General features: G+C 43.9%; 1 protein-coding gene across 1 annotated transcript in view; it reads right to left on the reverse strand.

Moving 5' to 3' along the window:
* The window catches only part of SLX9 (SLX9 ribosome biogenesis factor), a 187215-nt gene that overhangs the window by 57107 nt on the left and 109902 nt on the right, over nucleotides 1-20206 (reverse strand). Inside the window, exon 3 of the mRNA XM_069733515.1 lies at nucleotides 6730-6792. Within this exon, the coding sequence (XP_069589616.1) occupies nucleotides 6730-6792 (63 nt within the window). The remainder of the gene's footprint in view (nucleotides 1-6729; nucleotides 6793-20206) is intronic.

The following is a 20206-nucleotide window of genomic DNA, read 5'->3' on the forward strand; positions in this document are numbered from 1 at the left end:
AAAGGCAAAGTGAGCAATTGTAAGTACACAGCGCTATATAATATGAAGATTGCAATATATTAAAAGGATAAACACTTTGATGGGAGGAGTGATTATTAGGTTACTTGAAAGTATAATTACCCTTTAACTAAATGCAACCACTGGCATGTAAAAATTATTTCAAAAGGTATCCATAGGCTTTAAGAAAATTAAAGAATAAGAAAGCATATCTCTTTGTTTCTGGCCATCTCTTTTAAGTCATGGACATAGCTTGCACAGTAGTCAACAGTGAAAGGCTTTACAAGCTAAATAAGAAGGAGTCAGCTGGAATTGAAGTGCAGGGAGGCCGGGCACAAAGTGCAATTATAGGAACATGCGGCTGACACACAGAGTATCCACCCCGGCCATCACTGTGCGTAGGAACAGCTGCCACGGCTCGCTTCCATGGCTCGCTCATGTGTATGCTTACGTGGGCTCTGACGCTAAACTAGGCTGCTCTAAAACAAGCATGGAATTAAAAAAAATAAATAGAATCTTCTGTTGCTTTTGGGGGGGGGGGGTCCCAATCTTCTGACAAATTGCAGACAACATCGAATGTATCCAAAGCCCTTTTTAACCCTTTTAGACCTAGGATGCCACAACATGTACTTATTATTCCCTGTTAAACTAGGGGAGGAAGCTGAATGCTAGAATTAGTAACTGCACAAAGCATCCGTATATTCCCAGGATTAAATGTTTGTGTTCTCAAAGCCATCACCTTCCATTCTTATAACGGGAGTGGGAGTTGTCGGCTATGTTTAGAGCAGTGTTCCCCAACTCCGGTCCTCAAGAGCCACCAACAGGTCATGTTTTCAGGATTTCCTTAGTATTGCACAGGTGATAATTGCATCACCTGCACAGGCAATAATTCCATCACCTGTGCCATACTAAGGAAATCCTGAATACATGACCTGTTGGTGGCTCTTGAGGACCGGAGTTGGGGAACACTGGATTAAAGGATAGTTCTGCTCACTTCCCAAGCACACGTTCCCTCCGTCTTCAGCAGTTGAGCTTTCACCATTTTACAGATAAAAAAAAAAAGTGACCAAAGTGATGTCCCCAGGACAAAGCATCCAATAGCTGTTGAATAATGATAAATAATATTAATTTTATTGATATAGCGCCAAGTTCTGTATAAGTACAGCTACCAAGTGCTACTGGGTGCATGGAGGATGTGGAGACAGATGAATAAGGTGGGACCAGATTTTAAGGAAAATTTAGAAAGATGGAAGAGTTCGATTAGTGAAGTGAGGTGAAACATCTGTCTAAAGAGATGGGTTTTTAAAACATGATTAAACATTTGGGGGCTTGATATCAATCGGATCATCTGGAGTAAGAAAACCGGCGCAGAAGGAGAAAAGTCTTGGAGACAGAGGTGGGAGGTTCAGATTACAGAGGATGTAGTCTTAGATGATTTGCAGAATGAAGCCCGGGTAGGGTGATAAACAGATGAGAGATGCTGGAGTATAGTGGTACAAAACTGTAAAGAGCATTGTGGGTGAGAGAGACATTTACATTGTACTCTGTAGCGGAGGGGTAACCAGTGCATTCACTGGCACAAGGAGGAGGCATCAGTGTAGTAGCTGGACAGAAAGAAATATGATCAGAACAGGGAGTGTATAGTACACACAATTTTTTTTTTTTCAAGAGTGGACAACCATTTTTAAGTAAGCGAGCACACTTTTGAATAAAACAAGATTCAGCCCGGAAAAATAGATGTTGCGCGTAATTCAGTTTATTCTGTCTCCACACATTATCACAACACCGAAAGAACAGATGGTTAAATCAGGAACAAAACTGCAGATTAAGAATTGGGCTTTTTGCAAATCTCCAAGTTATTAATTCTTGTGGATGTGCTGTACATCAAAAACACAATACACTTCCATTATAAAGGTCACTTTCCTCTAAGACTCTATATACAGACAGACAACAGAAAAATAATACACACCATAAATATTCAAAAAGAAACCAACAAACAACAGGTGGAGACTAGTATAAGGCTGCGTGCCCACATTCAGTACTTGCAGCTGGTTTTTCTTCTGCAAATACAAGTGTTGGCAGGAAACATGCTGCTTAAAATACACACGTTTTTAATGCTCTTTTTTTCCCGCATTCATTTTAATTGGTGAAGAACACTGAAAAAAATGCTGAAAGAACGGACATGCTGCAGATTTGATAAAAAGCTTTAAATGGTCTGATCTACATGAAAATAATAGGCAGCCTGTGCATGAGGTTTCACAATTCCTCATTCACTTTACTAGTATTGTAAAATGCTTGTGTGAACAAGCCCCAAGTGTTGCACAAGAGGACTTACCAACCACTAAGATGTTACATCCCTTACAAATAATAAGCACCACAGGCGGATTATAATCAGAGCAATCTGGGCTACCCCCGGGGGGCCCATCGCCAGATCGCCCTCACTATAATGTTTTGTGCACCGCCATCGGCGTTGCCTCCGCTGTAAGGTGTCAGAGAGATGACGTCATCAGCTGGTGCCGGCGATGGTGTGTACGAGCTGACCAGACTGGTGGAGCCACAGGGACCGGAGCAGAGCGCCAGGGGAACGGGAGCAAGGTGAGTATGTCTGTATGTGTTTTTAATTAATATATGTATGGGATGCGAGGGCTCATACTGTATATAGGAGGCTATGTGCAGGCTCACACTGTATATAGGAGGCTATATAGGGAGCTATGTGGGGACTCACTGTATATAGGAGGCTATATAGGGGCTCATACTGTATATAGAGAGCAATGTGTACAATACTGTATATACGAGGCTACATAGGGGCTCATACTATATATAGGAGGCTATGTGCAGGCTCACACTGTATATAGAAGGCTACATAGGGGTTCATACTGTATATAGGGAGCAATGTGGAGCGAATACTATATATATATATGAGGCTACATAGGGGCTCATACTGTATATAGGAGGCTATGTGCAGGCTCACACTGTATATAGGAGGCTATATAGGGGTTCATACTGTATATAGGGAGCAATGTGGAGCTAATACTGTATATACGAGGCTACATAGCCTCCTATATACAGTATGAGCCCCTATGCAGCCTCGTATATATAGTATTAGCTCCACATTGCTCCCTATATACAGTATGAACCCCTATATAGCCTCCTATATACAGTGTGAGCCTGCACATAGCCTCCTATATACAGTATGAGCCCCTATGTGCAGGCTCACACTGTATATAGGAGGCTATATAGGGGTTCATACTGTATATAGGGAGCAATGTGGAGCTAATACTATATATACGAGGCTACATAGGGGCTCATACTGTATATAGGAGGCTATGTGCAGGCTCACACTATATAGGAGGCTATATAGGGGCTTACTGTATATAGGGAGCAATGTGGAGCTTATACTGCATATAGGGAGGCTATGTGCAGGCTCACACTATCTAGGTAGCTATATGGGGCTCATACTGTATATAGGGAGCTATGTGGGGACTCATACTGTATGCAGGGGTTACGTGTGGATTCATACAGTTTGCAGAGGGCTTTGTGTGAGCGATCATACTGTATGTACGGGGCTATGTGGGGGCTCATGCTGCATATAGAGAGGCTGTGTGGGCCTCATATTCTATGTTGGGGGCTATGTAGGGGCATATTGCCTTGGCCTGTGAGCGGTCCTCCTTTTCTTGTCCTGATTGAAGGAATTCCCTGATGAATCACCGAATCACCAAAAGAGAGTGGAAAAGCGTTGGAACAAGATGCCATTATATATTATACCAGGGGTGTCAAACTGCATTCCTCGAGGGCCGCAAATCATGCGTGTTTTCAGGATTTCCTTAGCATTGCACAAGGTGCTGCAATCATTATGTGTGTAGGTGATTCAATTATCACCTGTGCAGTACAAGGAAATCCTGAAAACATGACCTGTTTGCAGCCCTCGAGGAATGCAGTTTGACACCCCTGTATTATACAATACCGTTTCAACTTAGGGACTTAGGGTGCCAACCTCGTTCTCAGGAAGGGAAGTGTGAGGGGGAAAACTGCTCCCTATTGCCCCTCATTTCTGCTCTGTTTTTTTACAATAACTGAGTGCATGTATGTCTTTATGTATTGAGTTTTTACAACTACCATAACTAAATACTGACAGATTTTATTAAGGGTCATTTTTGTTATGGTTTACATGTATAAGGCCCCATAGGTTGATCGCTTTGGTTGTTGATTGAGGGGACTGTGTGGGGGCTGATATTGTATGAGGGGGTTATGTGGTGGGTCATACTGTATATACGGGGATGTCAGCATACTTAATTCTGCTCAATATTAAGTCATACAATTATTAATTTTTTATATTATATTAATATTGAGCAAAATTAATTTTGGCCTATTGGTTTGGCCTCCACAATAGTCAGTCAGTCATTTGGCCCCTTGGGAAAATTAATCTTCGTATAGAACTATGTTATGTATAGTGCTGTACATAAGGTAAAAATTTGCGAGGAGCCATTTGAACTGTATGTGGAGAGCAGAAAGAAACTAATCTGGCAGCAGTTTATCTGCCTGGAGAACAAAATTAATTAAAACCGCCGATCCTCATCTTCCCACATATCATGTGTTAAAGAAATGTCTCTGGATGCCCCTATACGTATTGGATGGTGGGGTACAAGAACGGAAGGCGCAACCGCCAAGTCTGAAGTGCTGCTGATTTATACAAGTCCAAGACAGAAAATCACAAGAGACGTCACTTGTGAGAGTGGGGCTGGCATCTGCTTGCTTGTTTTCTCCTTACAATGCTCACTGAATGTGCGCTCACTTGCCAGCTCATCACTACTCACCAGAGCCCTGAGAGGGAGTGCACTGTCACTGTGCACTGACAAGGAAAGTGCACAGTCACAAGAGCCTACTGAGCATACGCAGGAATGGACAACCAATGCTTACTCAGAGCAGGGACTAGCCCATTCCCTGAAATGCAGTGTCATCAGTGGGATTCTCTTATGAAGTAATCACACAGGAAGTAGGTAAAAAAATAAATAAAAATAAAGCAGTTATACTGAGTAGTATGAGCACAATCTAGACTTTAAGAGATTAGATTATGACATTAACTAAAGAGAGACGTACGATTAAAATTAATTTTAGTTTTGGCCACCCCTTTAAAGACCGGTCATCAATATTCTAAACCTGGACAACCCTTTTCATAGTTTATGGTGTCAATGAATAGCAAAGCTTCATGATCACTTTCTATCGGCCTACAATACAACCAAATGATAGAAATTCAGCAAAATGCCAGTGTAGATGAAACGTTACCAGTGCCTTTAGATGACAATAAGTACAACGGAATGAATGCGTTTCTATGATGAAATCATGCATAATTGATATATTTCCATGCCTGGGATCAGCTCATGGAACATTTATTAGACTGCAGATTGTGACCATAGAACGTTATAACTGAAGATCCTGGAGCTGGCACTGTTGATGATGAGCGTGGCCTAGTAATAGTGTCAGGTAAGTCTATCCAGCCCACCTACTGTATTGTGGTTCATGAACGTGGCCTAGTAATAGTGACATGTAAGTCTATCCTGCCCAACTATTGTGGCTCATGAACGTGGCCTAGTAATAGTGACATGTAAGTCTATCCGGCCCACCTATTGTGGCTCATGAACGTGGCCTAGTAATAGCATCATGTAAGCCTACCCGGCCCACCTATTGTGGCTCATGAACGTGGCCTAGTAATAGCATCATGTAAGTCTATCCGGCCCAACTATTGTGGCTCATGAACGTGGCCTAGTAATAGCATCATGTAAGTCTACCCGGCCCACCTATTGTGGCTCATGAACGTGGCCTAGTAATAGCGTCATGTAAGTCTATCCGGCCCACCTATTGTGGCTCATGAACGTGGCCTAGTAATAGCGTCATGTAAGTCTATCCGGCCCACCTATTGTGGCTCATGAACGTGGCCTAGTAATAGTGACATGTAAGTCTATCCGGCCCACCTATTGTGGCTCATGAACGTGGCCTAGTAATAGCGACATGTAAGTCTATCCGGCCCACCTATAGTCGCTCATGAACGCGGCCTAGTAATAGTGTCAGGTACGTCTATCCGGCACACCTACTGTGGCTCATGAACGTGGCCTAGTAATAGCGTCATGCAAGTCTATCCGGCCCACCTATTGTGGCTCATGAACGTGGCCTAGTAATAGTGGCATGTAAGTCTATCCGGCCCACCTATTGTGGCTTATGAACGTGGCCTAGTAATAGTGTCAGGTACGTCTATCCGGCCCACCTACTGTGGCTCATGAACGTGGCCTAGTAATAGCGTCATGCAAGTCTATCCGGCCCACCTATTGTGGCTCATGAACGTGGCCTAGTAATAGCGTCATGTAAGTCTATCCGGCCCACCTATTGTGGCTCATGAACGTGGCCTAGTAATAGTGTCAGGTACGTCTATCCGGCCCACCTACTGTGGCTCATGAACGTGGCCTAGTAATAGTGTCAGGTACGTCTATCCGGCCCACCTACTGTGGCTCATGAACGTGGCCTAGTAATAGCGTCATGCAAGTCTATCCGGCCCACCTATTGTGGCTCATGAACGTGGCCTAGTAATAGCGTCATGTAAGTCTATCCGGCCCACCTATTGTGGCTTGCCTTTCTGTCCCATGTGACAGCCACAGAAGTCGATTCATACCAGCAAAACAATCAGATTTTTAAATTCAAACACCGTATACAAACGCAAAAAGCATGAAAGTCAAAACTTACTCTGTAACCATCGCTCTCGCTTTTGCTTGGTTTTTTCCTTCTTTGACAGGATTATCTTCTCTTCTGTAACAGATGAAAAAATAAGTGAAATGGTGAACACACAAAGAGGAGGTCAATGTCAATACATGGCGGAGCATAATAGAAATTATACGGACCTACAACACCAAGAACCGTACATCATTTCCATACAGCTTTGAGAATCTTGTTCCTATCTCTATGGTTATAGTAAGCATTTCAGTCGGCCATTTTTAATGCCTTGCTCACTAGTCTAAAGCTGTAGCAACAGCCACATTATCCCAAAGTAGTCAACTAAGAAAATAAAAGTAAAAATGCAGCTTCAAGGTTATTATACAACTTCAACCAAAACCAAAAATCACTGTTTTAAAAGCTAAGAACGATCCCCTTTAAGGCAATCTGTTACCAAATTAAGGCTAACCTGACAGCAGCAAGATATAGGTTCAGAGATGCTGATTCCAGTGATGTATTACCTAATAGGCTGCAATTTTGATAAAATCATTGTTTTATCTGCTGCAGATAAACCAGTGAAGAGCCCTGTATAAATCTGCCAAACACCAGTGATTGGCAGCTTTCTATGTACTCTGTGCATAGGCAGAAAGCTGCATTTCAGTGGTAAGACATAGTTACACAGAGCTCATGAATATGAAGGATTACAGGACAGCAGGTTTACTAGTCCTCTAGTGATAAAATCACTATTTTATCAGCAGGAGGTTACCAAAACTACAGCAAGTAGCCCAGTAAGTGACACATCAATGGAATCAGGCTCTCGGTCTCTACATTATGCTGCTCTCAGATTGTCCGGTAAAAACCTGATGACAGATTCCTTTTTAAAGGGAACCTATCATCAGGATTTTTCCATATAAAGCAGGGCCAGCACCTGAATATATGTCTCTCTCCAATGAGCTCTGTATAACATGAAAATAGCCATTATGATACTCTCCTACAGCGCAGTCTGGTCCTATGGGCGTCACTGGTCGTGATGAGGCACCTCCTCCATTCTGGCGATCGCTGTCCTCCTTCCTTGCTTCTGGTGGATGATGCGTCCTATGTCATCCACACAGTGTCCGCCATTGCGGCGTACTTCTCTCTGCCCTGGCAAGGAGACAGCGAAGTACTGCAATGCGCATGCGCAGGTAGAGGGCAGAGAGCGCCAGTGCATGCGCATTACAGTACTTTGTTCTGACCTCAGCAAGGCACAGGCAAGTGAGTTTGAGCAGGAGCGTAATGGAGGACACTGTGAATGACATAGGACACGTCATCTACATGAAGCAAGAAGGAGGCGCTAGATCAAGACCAGCGGTGTCCATCAGACCGGCTGCGCCACAGGCGAGTATAATTCCAGCTATTCGTTGTGTTATGCATGTGAGGTGATGGCCCTACTTTAAAGGGAACCTGTCACCAGGTTTTCCCCAATAAAGTGGTATTCCTATCTTGTCATGTTAGTTCACACAGCCGTGCCAGGATATGCCATAACATGAGGATTGCAGGTCTGACCTTTAGAGACCGAAAATGAAGGGACTACTGCTTCTTTGTCAGATAATAATAATAATAATCTTTATTTCTATATAGCGCTAACATATTCCGCAGCGCTTTACAGTTTTGCACACATTATCATCACTGTCCCCGATGGGGCTCACAATCTAGATTCCTTATCAGTATGTCTTTGGAATGTGGGAGGAAACCGGAGAACCCGGAGGAAACCCACACAAACACGGGGAGAACATACAAACTCTTTGCAGATGTTGTCCTGGGTGGGATTAGAACCCAGGACCCCAGCGCTGCAAGGCTGCAGTGCTAACCACTAAGCCATCTCATTCACACTAATGGAGTGGCTTTGTCATTTACCTGTACAGTGCTGTGAAGGTCCATTTATTCCTAAAGGGAGCCTGCTGAGACACAATGACTGTTCAAACAAAGCAGAGGCGCTTGTTACAATCGCAGTATGGCCAGTGTGTCGCACCTGCTTGCTTTGCCTCTCTCCACCGTCGTCTCTCTTGATTGACAACTCTGATTGTGCAGGAGCCGAAGTAATGAGGAGATAGTTGGCAAAAAACAAGTAGGTGCCAAGATTCACTGAACTGTTTGGTGAAGTCCAAGCTGAGCCGGGCAACTGTGCTTGGTTTGAACAGTCATTTTGTGCTGACAGACTCCATTTAATATCACGGTGGCCTGAATCAGACAGTGAGGACATATCCTGGCGATGTACAATCACTTCCTTTAGTGTGAAATCACCATGATCACAACAGGTCATTTCATGAACCGCACCCAATCATTCAGTCCTATACAGTAATGGATGGACATAGCGTATGTGCCTAGTAGGTGCTGTCCGCTGACAATTTAGAAGCAGGTGCCAGCAATCTATAGTTTCTCAAATTGCATGTAAAGGGGCTGAGCCAATATTTCGGAGCACCTCACATATATCTAAAAATCCCGCACTGACTGAGATATTTTATAGCAACAGGCCCCATATTCAGTTCAATTCAGTAGGTACTTGCCTGGGTTAACAACTACAGGCCTGTCTGTTCTACCTGGCGCCAACTCGGAGCAGTTACCGACCACTCCTGCCTGTGATTCAGCTGTTCCATGTCAGCATAGCAGCTCTTTTCCTTCTGGGTTGCTCCGTCAACGGGGCGTGACTGTCAACATCATGCTGACTGACAGCTGGCTCCCTGCAGTTAGGCAGCAGAGAGCCCGCTTCAATGAGTATGATGTCAGCAGTCACACCCCGTCAACACAGTGAAGCAGAGGAGAAGCCTCTGTTCTGTCACCATGACATCAGTGGAAGCTGCTGAATCGCCGGCAAGAGCGGTGTGTGACTGTCCTGTGGTGGCAGAGATCAGCATCGGGCACAACAGGTAGGTAAGTAGTTTTTAGGCCCATGATGAAAAAAAAAAATTTAAATAGTCATGGATAACCCCTTTAAATCTTCACCCCGGTACATAGAAATAAACTGCACTACTTCCAATGCCAGAAACAAATCGAGAATAATGGCCCTCCAGATAGTTCGCCATGGTCATAAGCTTTAAAGTTAGGAAGTGGAATGTAGATGGTTTCAAAAGACAAATTCTGTGGCAGATTTATATAAACTGTTCATGGATACAGGTTATTAAAGACGTTACCTGCCAAATAATGACTTTATTAACTCGGCTGGGCCCAGCATCAATCGTAGGGTTTATAAACACACTTAAGAGTCCAATCTTTCACATGCATATCCTCATGCTGACATGTTACTGCAAAGTCCTCTTACAATGCATTCCAACTCTGTGTCTAGTATGTGCACCGAAGAAACAAAATGTTCTGTATAAAGCAGCAACCATCAGACACATTCAGGCCGAGACACACAGCCCGGCCAGGCTCCCATCGCGGAGGTTCTGATGTATTCATAGGAGCTCCTGGGAGATTGCATTATTCATGTGCTAATGAGAGATTTGATTTAACCTTTCTGCTGAAAGTCAAATATGAAGTAATACTAGGTGGATAGGTCTTTTCCCCTAAGAGCGGGATCACCATTTCTAGCACTTCCTAGAATGCCAGTGATAGATTTTTTTAGTGTAGTAATAATACTAGGTTGGATGTTTGTGGACCATCTGCTACTGGAGTATAATTCCTATTCTACTGGACAGGAGTGTAGGCTGCTACAATACAGGGTGGGCCATTTATATGGATACACCTGGGTGGGCCATTTATAAAGTTGCGTCCAAAATGGCCGACTTCAAAATGGCCGCCATGGTCACCACCCATCTTGAAAATTTTCCCCCTCCCATATACTAATCTGCCACAAACAGGAAGTTGATCTCACCAACCATTCCCATTTTATTTAGGTGTATCTATATAAATGGCCCACCCTGTAGAAAAGGTTCTACTGATGGGTCCATTTTACTAACTTCTTCCTCCAGAATTGTTATTTTCTCAGGATTGTCTGTTTTCTTGTAACTCTGTGTTGTGATGTTCTACCGTTATTTCTCCTGAAACTGTACAAATCGGCTGATCGCTAGGTCTTACCATGATCATTGTTGAAGGGTTATGTCCCTAGACTCCGACAAAGTCAAATCAACAGAATCAGACTGACACAGAGGTGACCCTAGAGTGACTAGTGCACCTGAACAACCAAAAGACTTTGTCCTCGCTCAATCCTAAACCTACAAAATTAACTCATGCCTAGCCATGACTGGTGGACCCAATTTGATCAAAATATGGATTAAAGGGAAGGTGCCACCAGTTTTTTTTAGTTTGTTTTTATGTGAAATTAAGCTTAAAATAGTAAATAAAATGTATTAATGCAATGTTTACACTGTTTGCAAACATTTCTATATGAAAAATATTATATATTTTCTTACAAATATATATATTGATCACTAGGGGGAGCATTTTCCATTTTAGACCTCAAGCAGCTATAGTAAGACTTACCAGCTTTACTCTTTGCTGGAAAATTGGGGCAGTAACTGCTGACATAATAATAATAATCTTTATTTTTATATAGCGCTAACATATTCCGCAGCGCTTTACATTTTGCACACATTATTATCACTGTCCCCGATGGGGCTCACAATCTAAATTCCCTATCAGTATGTCTTTGGAATGTGGGAGGAAACCGGAGTGCCCGGAGGAAACCCACGCAAACACGGAGAGAACATACAAACTCTTTGCAGATGTTGTCCTGGGTGGGATTAGAACCCAGGACTCCAGCGCTGCAAGGCTGCAGTGCTAACCACTGCGCCACCGTGCCGCCACGGTCACCATTTCCCTCCCCTTTTGGGTGGTCTAATATCCCTGGGGCAGAATGAAGAGCAGCATCACAGGGCAGAGCTATTTTGTGTGTGATTGCCCTGTGATCTGCTATCACCAGCAGTTACTGCATCAGAAACACAGCTACAGAGTTTACAAAAAAGCAGAACACAGCAGGCTCAGCAGCATGGTGGACTGGAGGAAAAGTGAAGACATGTGGTGTTTATGTATGGAGCAGCATTATCTGAGCAGAGCTGTCTGTGACTCATCCCTCAGTAAGATAAGAAGGAGGAGATCCAGGTCTGCAGAGAATGGCCAGGCATTGTGGAGGGAGGGGAGAGATACATTGTATGGCAGAGAGAGAGGCAGGCTGTGAATGCAGCTTACCAGAGATCACAGGGTCTGTGTGTGAGGAGGCAGAGACAGAGCAGGAGAAGCACACAGGGAGGGCAGCATGTGAGAGCAGAGGATGTCCTGCAGCATGGAGATAAATCACCCGCACTCCCCATCCTCCGGTTCCAGTGAGTGCTTCTCTCCTGTGATAGAAAGTAAGTGGAGCTCGGCAGATAGCACTGGGCTATTATAAATTGGCGGCCAGTCACACCTACAGCAGTGAGTTGTGCAGCCCACAGAGGCGTGCCCAGCTCACTGCTAAAGCAGCTACAATGTTAGAGATAGGAGATAATAGACCGGCGCTGACCCTATGTCCATGGGGTGCCGTAAAAGGACACTGATAGTGTCCTGAACTGCTGTGAAACCAAGAGGTCAGCCCCCAGTGCCTTCTTTAAACTCATATTACACACGTAATCTGTTTCATTTAAAACTTGGTTATAGCAGCATGTTATGCTACATTACAGTGATTTAGTAATGATCTACAAACGCGGTACCTTCCCTTTAAGTATATATGCCTCTGCATATTTGTTTTTGCTTGCTTTTGCAGTGCAGTCCCAATGAATTTGGAACCTGCCTTCTTGACTTTTTTTTTTTTTAGGAGGTGCTGATTTTTTATTGGTACGATGACGTCCTCTTCATATGAAGATGGGAGGCCCCGTACCGGACCGCGACACCCATCAGACCGGACCGCACCGGACCACCCCTGGGTGATTATAATCTAACCTCTTTTTCTCATCTTTCAGGATACATCGTGGGGTTATCTACAGCATTCCAGAATGCTGTAGATAAGCCCCTGATGCCGGTGGCCGCAGCTCATCTTCGATTTTGGGGGTGACAAGTTCCCTTTAATGTCAGACCCCATCCAAGTCAAGCCCCATGAAACTGTGGGTGCTAACTATAGACAAATACTAGCTCTATTATTTTCAGCAGTGGGGTCCACAGATTACTCCTGTGTGTAATGCATTATGTGCACTATATAATCTGAAAGCTACACACAGCAGCAATTGATAGACTACACACGTCAAGCCCAGGGCGCTACAGCACCAAGCTAATAGCGAGTACATGCGAGAAGGGGGCAAAAGGGGTGAAAGTATTTGTCTAGCAGGATTACAATTTTGGCCTTTTCAAAAATAATTTTTCGGAATACTTACACTCCACTGGAAACGCAACATTTACGGTAATTCATTGATTTAAAAATGATCACTTTAGTGAAGTGTTTATAAGAGGAGATTCACCTTTAAATATTAAGTGTTCTGCTCCCAAAACCTATGATCTTGAGATTTTTAGATCTCCAAATCTATGTTCAGTATTTCCTATTCATTTCATAGAGACGGCATTCAGTTCCATTGGGAATGGAAGATGTGAGCGGCACGTGCACACAGGCATGTCAATCATATTGTGACTACAGGCTTGGGGGTCTATAGATTTCAGTTGCAGAAGACGAGTCTCCTTTGGTCTAAGGGTACCGTCACACTATAACATTTCGATCGCTACGACGGTACGATTCGTGACGTTCCAGCGATATCGTTACGATATCGCTGTGTCTGACACGCAGCAGCGATCAGGGATCCTGCTGAGAATCGTACGTCGTAGCAGATCGTATGGAACTTTCTTTCATCGCTGGATCTCCCGCTGTCATCGCTAGATCGGTGTGTGTGACACCGATCTAGCGATCTAGCGATGCGATCCAGCGATGCGTTCGCTTGTAACCAGGGTAAACATCGGGTAACTAAGCGCAGGACCGCGCTTAATTACCCGATGTTTACCCTGGTTACAAGCGTTAAACTTAAAAAAAACAAACAGCACATACTTACATTCTGGTGTCCGTCAGGTCCCTTGCCGTCTGCTTCCCGCACTGTGACTGCCGGCCGTAAAGTGAAAGCAGAGCACAGCGGCTGTGCTTTCACTTTCACTTTACGGCCAGCAGTCACTGAGTGCGGGAACCAGACTGCAAGGGACCTGACGGACACCAGAATGTAAGTATGTGCTGTTTGTTTTTTTTTAGTTTAATGCTTGTAACCAGGGTAAACATCGGGTAACTAAGCGCGGTCCTGCGCTTAGTTACCCGATGTTTACCCTGGTTACCCAGGGACCTCGGCATCGTTGGTCGCTGGAGAGCTGTCTGTGTGACAGCTCCCCAGCGACCACACTACGATTTACCTACGATCACGGCCAGGTCGTATCGCTGGTCGTGATCGTAGGTAAATCGTATAGTGTGACGGTACCCTAACAAACATTGTAGTAGGACAGAGATTCCTGCCGATAACATGTTCATGGCAAGAGAGATTTATTGGTAAACTTTTGGCCTTAGGGTAAGTTCACATAGGGCGTTTTTGCTGCTTTTTTAATACTAATTTTCAGCTGCTTTTTACAGTACCAGCAAAGCCTATGAGATTTCAGAAATCTCATGCACACACATTGGTTTTTTGTTTGAACAGTATTTTGTGCTTCGCTGCGTTTTTTTTTTTAACATAGAGCATGTCACTTCTTTCAGCGTTTTTTCAACCATTGACTTGAATGGGTATTGCTGCTGAAAATCCAAGGACATTAGCATGGACAAAGAGAAAAAAAAAAAACGCACCAAAACCTGCGTTTTTGACACAGCTCCTTTCCTGCCAAGAAGATCCGGTCATTTGTTGCTCGAAACGCGTCCAGTCGGGTGCTGGTTGCTCTCCTTTACCCACTGTGACGGTCATGTCTCAGCAGCATTTTAATGTGAACTAATAAAGTTTTTTACATTTTATTCCTGGAGCTGGATCCACATTTCCTTTCTCTACACGTTGACCAGTGTTGTGGCAGCAACACTTTGTTTCCGTGCTCGGATGGATACTTACCACATCGGACAGATGAACTAAGGGTGAGCTGAAATATACTCTTTTTTTTTTTTCTGTGATAAATTTGTTTGGCTACTAGAGATGCTGAAAAACTACAGCGGACACATAGGTTAGGAATCTGTTGTATTTATAAGAAGAGCCAACTCTGTCCACCCCGACCACGTATACCCAACAGCCTGTGAATTATGGGATGTGGTGAGGACAATCATGATTATACATCTCATCAACTAGGAGTGCTGTGCTGTTCAATATATCCTGTCCTTACAAAGGGCAACATATTAAGCTGGTAATATGATTTCCTTACACACAGCACATAAATCTTTCTACTCCTCATGTTCAGCTTTGCTGTGCATACTGGGGCAGAGTAAACAGAGGATCATATGTGCTGTTTTGGCTACTAGAAGTACTGGACTGTCCCTGTAATATGTTACCCTTACATATTGCAACATAATAGGCTGGCAATATGATCTCCTTGCACACAGCATACTAACGTTTCCTACTGCTCACTTTCAGCTTTGCTGTGTATACTGGGGCAGGGTAAGCAGAGGATTATATGTGTTGTTTTGGCTACTGGATGTACAGGCCTGTCCCTGTAATATGTTGTCCTTACATAATAGGCTGGCAATATGATCTCCTTGCACACAGCATACTAATGTTTCCTACTGCTCACTTTCTTCTTTGCAGTACATACGGGGACAAGCTTAGCAGAGGATTATATGACCGCTCTATTGTATAGATGAACGCCTAGATAAGACCGGATAGCAATATTAACCACTATACATATATGGCTCTGTATTAATCTCTATCACTGTTCTCTGGGAAATAGGTTGCACGCCATTACAAACCGCAGGCTATTAGTCTATTGCCACGAGTCTAATAAAAAAACTGAATAGGTTTTCATTAGAATATCCATTTAGGGTATTATGTCAGCAGGCTTTTGTTATGTAATCTGAGAGCAGCATCATGTAGGGGCTGAGAGCCTCATTCCAGCGACATATCAGTTAATAGGCTGTGTTTTGCAGGTTTAATAAAATCATTATTTTATCAGTAGGACACCGACAGGACTAGGTGTCGTGTGCCTCCTGGTCACCTCCAGACGGATTAGCAGCTTTCCGTCACTACACAATGTACACAGAATACTGCCAATCAGTGGTGTGAGCGGGGTTTATCAGGGTGCAGTGTTCTGAGCACCGCTAGATCTGCAGCAGAGAAAACTGTGATTGTATCAAATTGACAGCATGCAGACCAGTAACACATCAATGGAATCAGGGACTAAGTCTTTGCAATGTGCTGCTCTTCAATTACACGGCAAACACTTGGTGACAGATTCCTTTTAACAAAGCAAGTGCACAGTTTACATCAATACGAGCTATATTTTCATAAAAGGATGTTGACCGTTCACGGCCATAAAGCTCACACACCCTGCTGTACAGTCTCCAGTTCTAAACGAGCACAAGTCCTTTGGGAGGCCAGAGCATCAAGAGTTCATTTCTATGACATTGATGGATTTAACTCAAAATCCTCACATGTAATTGATTTCCAAAACACAGGGAACTAAAAGTAAAAAAGGGTCAAATATTAACTAAAAACCAAAACATAAAAAAGGCTCTTATTACCTCGCAATTGACAAAGATACAATTGTAGGAAAACAGAAGTTGTGGGCAATTTCACCAAAATGAATGCAGAAATGCTTCTTAAGAAGGTTCCTTTTACCAGTTTTCTCACTTACGCTTTTGCAACTGCGAATGACTAGAGCAAGATGGAAAATGACCCCTAGTCTCCATGATAAACTATACTACAGAAATAAATAGTGCAAAGAGCTGGAATCCGCCGCGTCACCTGCCGAGACCATAATATATGGGATATATCACTAACAGTGAAAGGCAGCATTGCTCAAAACAGATATGATGACCCAAGGAAAACCGCAGGCATCTGGGATCCTGCAGATGGGCCAGCCCCCACAGCTGCAGCCTGGAGAGAGATGGAAGCCCTCCGATGCCGGGGTAATGAAGAGCACACAGGTCATATAAGCTGTGAAATATGAAGAGGAAATCTGGCAAAGCCGAGCACGGATGCAGACTGCTGGCAGAGGCGGCTGAGCTACATGGCTCAATAATTATGGAAGAGCGGAAAACCACAAGATAACCCTGGAGCTGGAAATAGCTGAGCGCCTTATGAGCAGTAGAAATGCCTCCAGTGACTTCATCTCATCTGCACTGGATGGAAGTGTTACTAATGGTAATAAAGAAATGAGAAAGAGATAAGGAGAGATAGACAGAGGGGAGCGCGGGGGCGAGAGATGGGGTCAGAGAAAAAGAGCGCGCGGGGGTCAGAGAAAAAGAGAGCGCGGGGGCGAGAGAGAGCGCGCGGGGGCGAGAGAGAGAGCGCGGGGGCGAGAGAGAGAGCGCGGGGGCGAGAGAGAGAGCGCGGGGGCAAGAGAGAGAGCGCGGGGGCAAGAGAGAGAGCGCGGGGGCGAGAGAGAGCGCGGGGGCGAGAGAGAGAGTGCGGGGGCGAGCAAGAGAGCGCGGGGGCGAAAGAGCAAGAGAGCGCGGGGGCGAGAGAGCTTTCTGTTTCTACCCCTTTCTCCCCTTCACTCGCCTTCCATCCCCCACGCTCTCTCACTCCCACGTTTTTGCTCTCACCTCGACACTCGCCCCCCGCGCTCTCTCTCGCCCCGCGCAGGCGGGGGCGAGAGAGAGAGTGCATAGGGGCGAGAGAGACAGCGCATAGGGGCGAGAGAGACAGCGCATAGGGGCGAGAGAGCGTGGGGGATGGAAGGCGAGTGAAGGGGAGAAAGGGGTAGAAAGAGAAAGTTGGTGAGAGAGAGCAGGGGATTGAGGTAAATGGGGTGAGAGGTAGAGTGAGAGGGAGAGAACATAGATATGAATATAGATATGAGGGAGCACCTGGTGGATTGGTAGTATGGGTAACATCACAAAAACAATACACCTGTCATGAGTGTTTATGGACAAAATAGTTCTATGGGGTAATTATACTTTCAAATTAGATAATGTATAATTCTGACCTCCAGTGAGCACCCTAAGAAATGATGGCTAAGATGAATGGTATTGAACCATAGCCGATAGTAAAAGAGCGCCTGAATGTCAGAGATGGACCCCCACTTGGGACCTTCTCCCCATTTGCCAGATTTGAGGGCTGCTCCAAGTGCGGCTTCTGTTGTGGAGCGCTCGGCAGGAGCCTGTGATGTTAAGTATTGATAGATCTTTATTATCATGCTGTGACTGCTAGTTTCTTAGGTGGACGTCCTACATTTAACATTTGACAGTTAAAGCCACAGAATGGGTTAATGCTACACTGTGTTCCAAATTATTATGCAAATTGATTTAAGTGTCAAAGATTTGATTGTTTTGTATTTCAAATAAACTCATGGATGGTATTGTGTCTCAGGGCTCGATGGATCACTGCAATCAATCTTAAACACATGTGATAATTAGTTTTCCAGGTGATTCTAATTAAAGGAAAACTACTTAAAGATTATGTTCCACATTATTAAGCAGGCCACAGATTTCAAGTAATATGGGAACTAAAAAAAGATCTCTCTGCTGCTGAAAGGCATTAAATAGTGCAATGCCTTGGACAAGGTATGAAAACATTAGATAGTCCACGAAAACTTAAGAGTGGTCATCATACTTTGAAGAGATTTGTGACTGAAACAGAGCACAGACAGAGTTCATGCAGATAAAGGCATAATGAGAAAGGTTTCTGCCAGACAAATTCATGGGATTAAGAGAGCAGCTGCCAAAATACCATTACAAAGCAGCAAAGTTATTTGAAGCTGCTGGTGCCTCTGGAGTCCCTCGAACCTCAAGGTGTAGGATCCTTCAAAGGCTTGCTGTGGTGCATAAACCCACTATTCAGCCACCCTTAAACAGTGTTCACAAGCAGAAATGGTAAAAGTGGGCCCAGACATACATGAACACTAATTTCAAAATAGTCTTGATTACTGATGAGTGTCAAGCAACCCTGGATGGATGGATGGAGTGATGGATGGTTGGTGGATGGCCACCATGTCCCAGCAAGGCTGCGACGTCAGCAAGGAGGAGGAGGAGTCACATTTTGGGCAAGAATCATGGGGAAACAGCTGGTAGAACTCTTTAAGGTTCCTGAAGGTGTGAAAATGACCTCTGCAAAGTATATAGAGTTTCTGACTGACAACTTTCTTTCATGGTCTAAAAAGCAGAAATGTGCCTTCAGGAGCAAAATCATCTTCATGCTGACAATGCACCATCTCATGCTGCAAAGAATACCTCTAAGTCATTGGCTGCTATGGGCATAAAAGGAGATAAACTCATGGTGTGGCCACCATCTTCCCCTGACCTCAACCCTATAGAGAACCTTTGGAGCATCATCAAGCAAAAGATCTATGAGGGTGGGAGGCAGTTCACATGAGAACAGCAGCTCTGGGAGGCGATTTTGACTTCATGCAAAGAAATACAAGCAGAAACGCTCCAAAAACTCACAAGTTCAATGGATGCAAGAATTGTGAAGGTGATATCAAAGAAGGGTCCTATGTTAACATGTAACTTGGCCTGTTAGGAGGTTTTGGAGTTAAATAGCTATTTTGTTCAGTGAATGTGACCTCCTAATGCAGCAAATTCCACCAATGAGCATTTTCAGTTCTTTAACCCCTTCATGACCCAGCCTATTTTGACCTTAAAGACCTTGCCGTTTTTTGCAATTCTGACCAGTGTCCCTTCATGAGGTAATAACTCAGGAACGCTTCAATGGATCCTAGCGGTTCTGAGATTGTTTTTTCGTGACATATTGGGCTTCATGTTAGTGGTAAATTTAGGTCAATAAATTCTGTGTTTATTTGTGATAAAAACGGAAATTTGGCGAAAATTTTGAAAATTTCGCAATTTTCACATTTTGAATTTTTATTCTGTTAAACCAGAGAGTTATGTGACACAAAATAGTTAATAAATAACATTTCCCACACGTCTACTTTACATCAGCACAATTTTGGAAACAAAATTTTTTTTTGCTAGGAAGTTATAAGGGTTAAAATTTGACCAGCGATTTCTCATTTTTACAACGAAATTTACAAAACCATTTTTTTTAGGGACCACCTCACATTTGAAGTCAGTTTGAGGGGTCTATATGGCTGAAAATACCCAAAAGTGACACCATTCTAAAAACTGCACCCCTCAAGGTGCACAAAACCACATTCAAGAAGTTTATTAACCCTTCAGGTGCTTCACAGCAGCAGAAGCAACATGGAAGGAAAAAATGAACATTTAACTTTTTAGTCACAAAAATTATTTTTCAGCAACAATTTTTTTATTTTCCCAATGGTAAAAGGAGAAACTGAACCACGTAAGTTGTTGTCCAATTTGTCCTGAGTACGCTGATACCTCATATGTGGGGGTAAACCACTGTTTGGGCGCACGGCAGGGCTTGGAAGGGAAGGAGCGCCATTTGACTTTTTGAATGAAAAATTGGCTGCACTCTTTAGCGGACACCATGTCACATTTGGAGAGCCCCCG

This window comes from Ranitomeya imitator, chromosome 7, assembly GCF_032444005.1.
Source record: "Ranitomeya imitator isolate aRanImi1 chromosome 7, aRanImi1.pri, whole genome shotgun sequence".
NCBI classification, from domain to species: domain Eukaryota; kingdom Metazoa; phylum Chordata; class Amphibia; order Anura; family Dendrobatidae; genus Ranitomeya; species Ranitomeya imitator.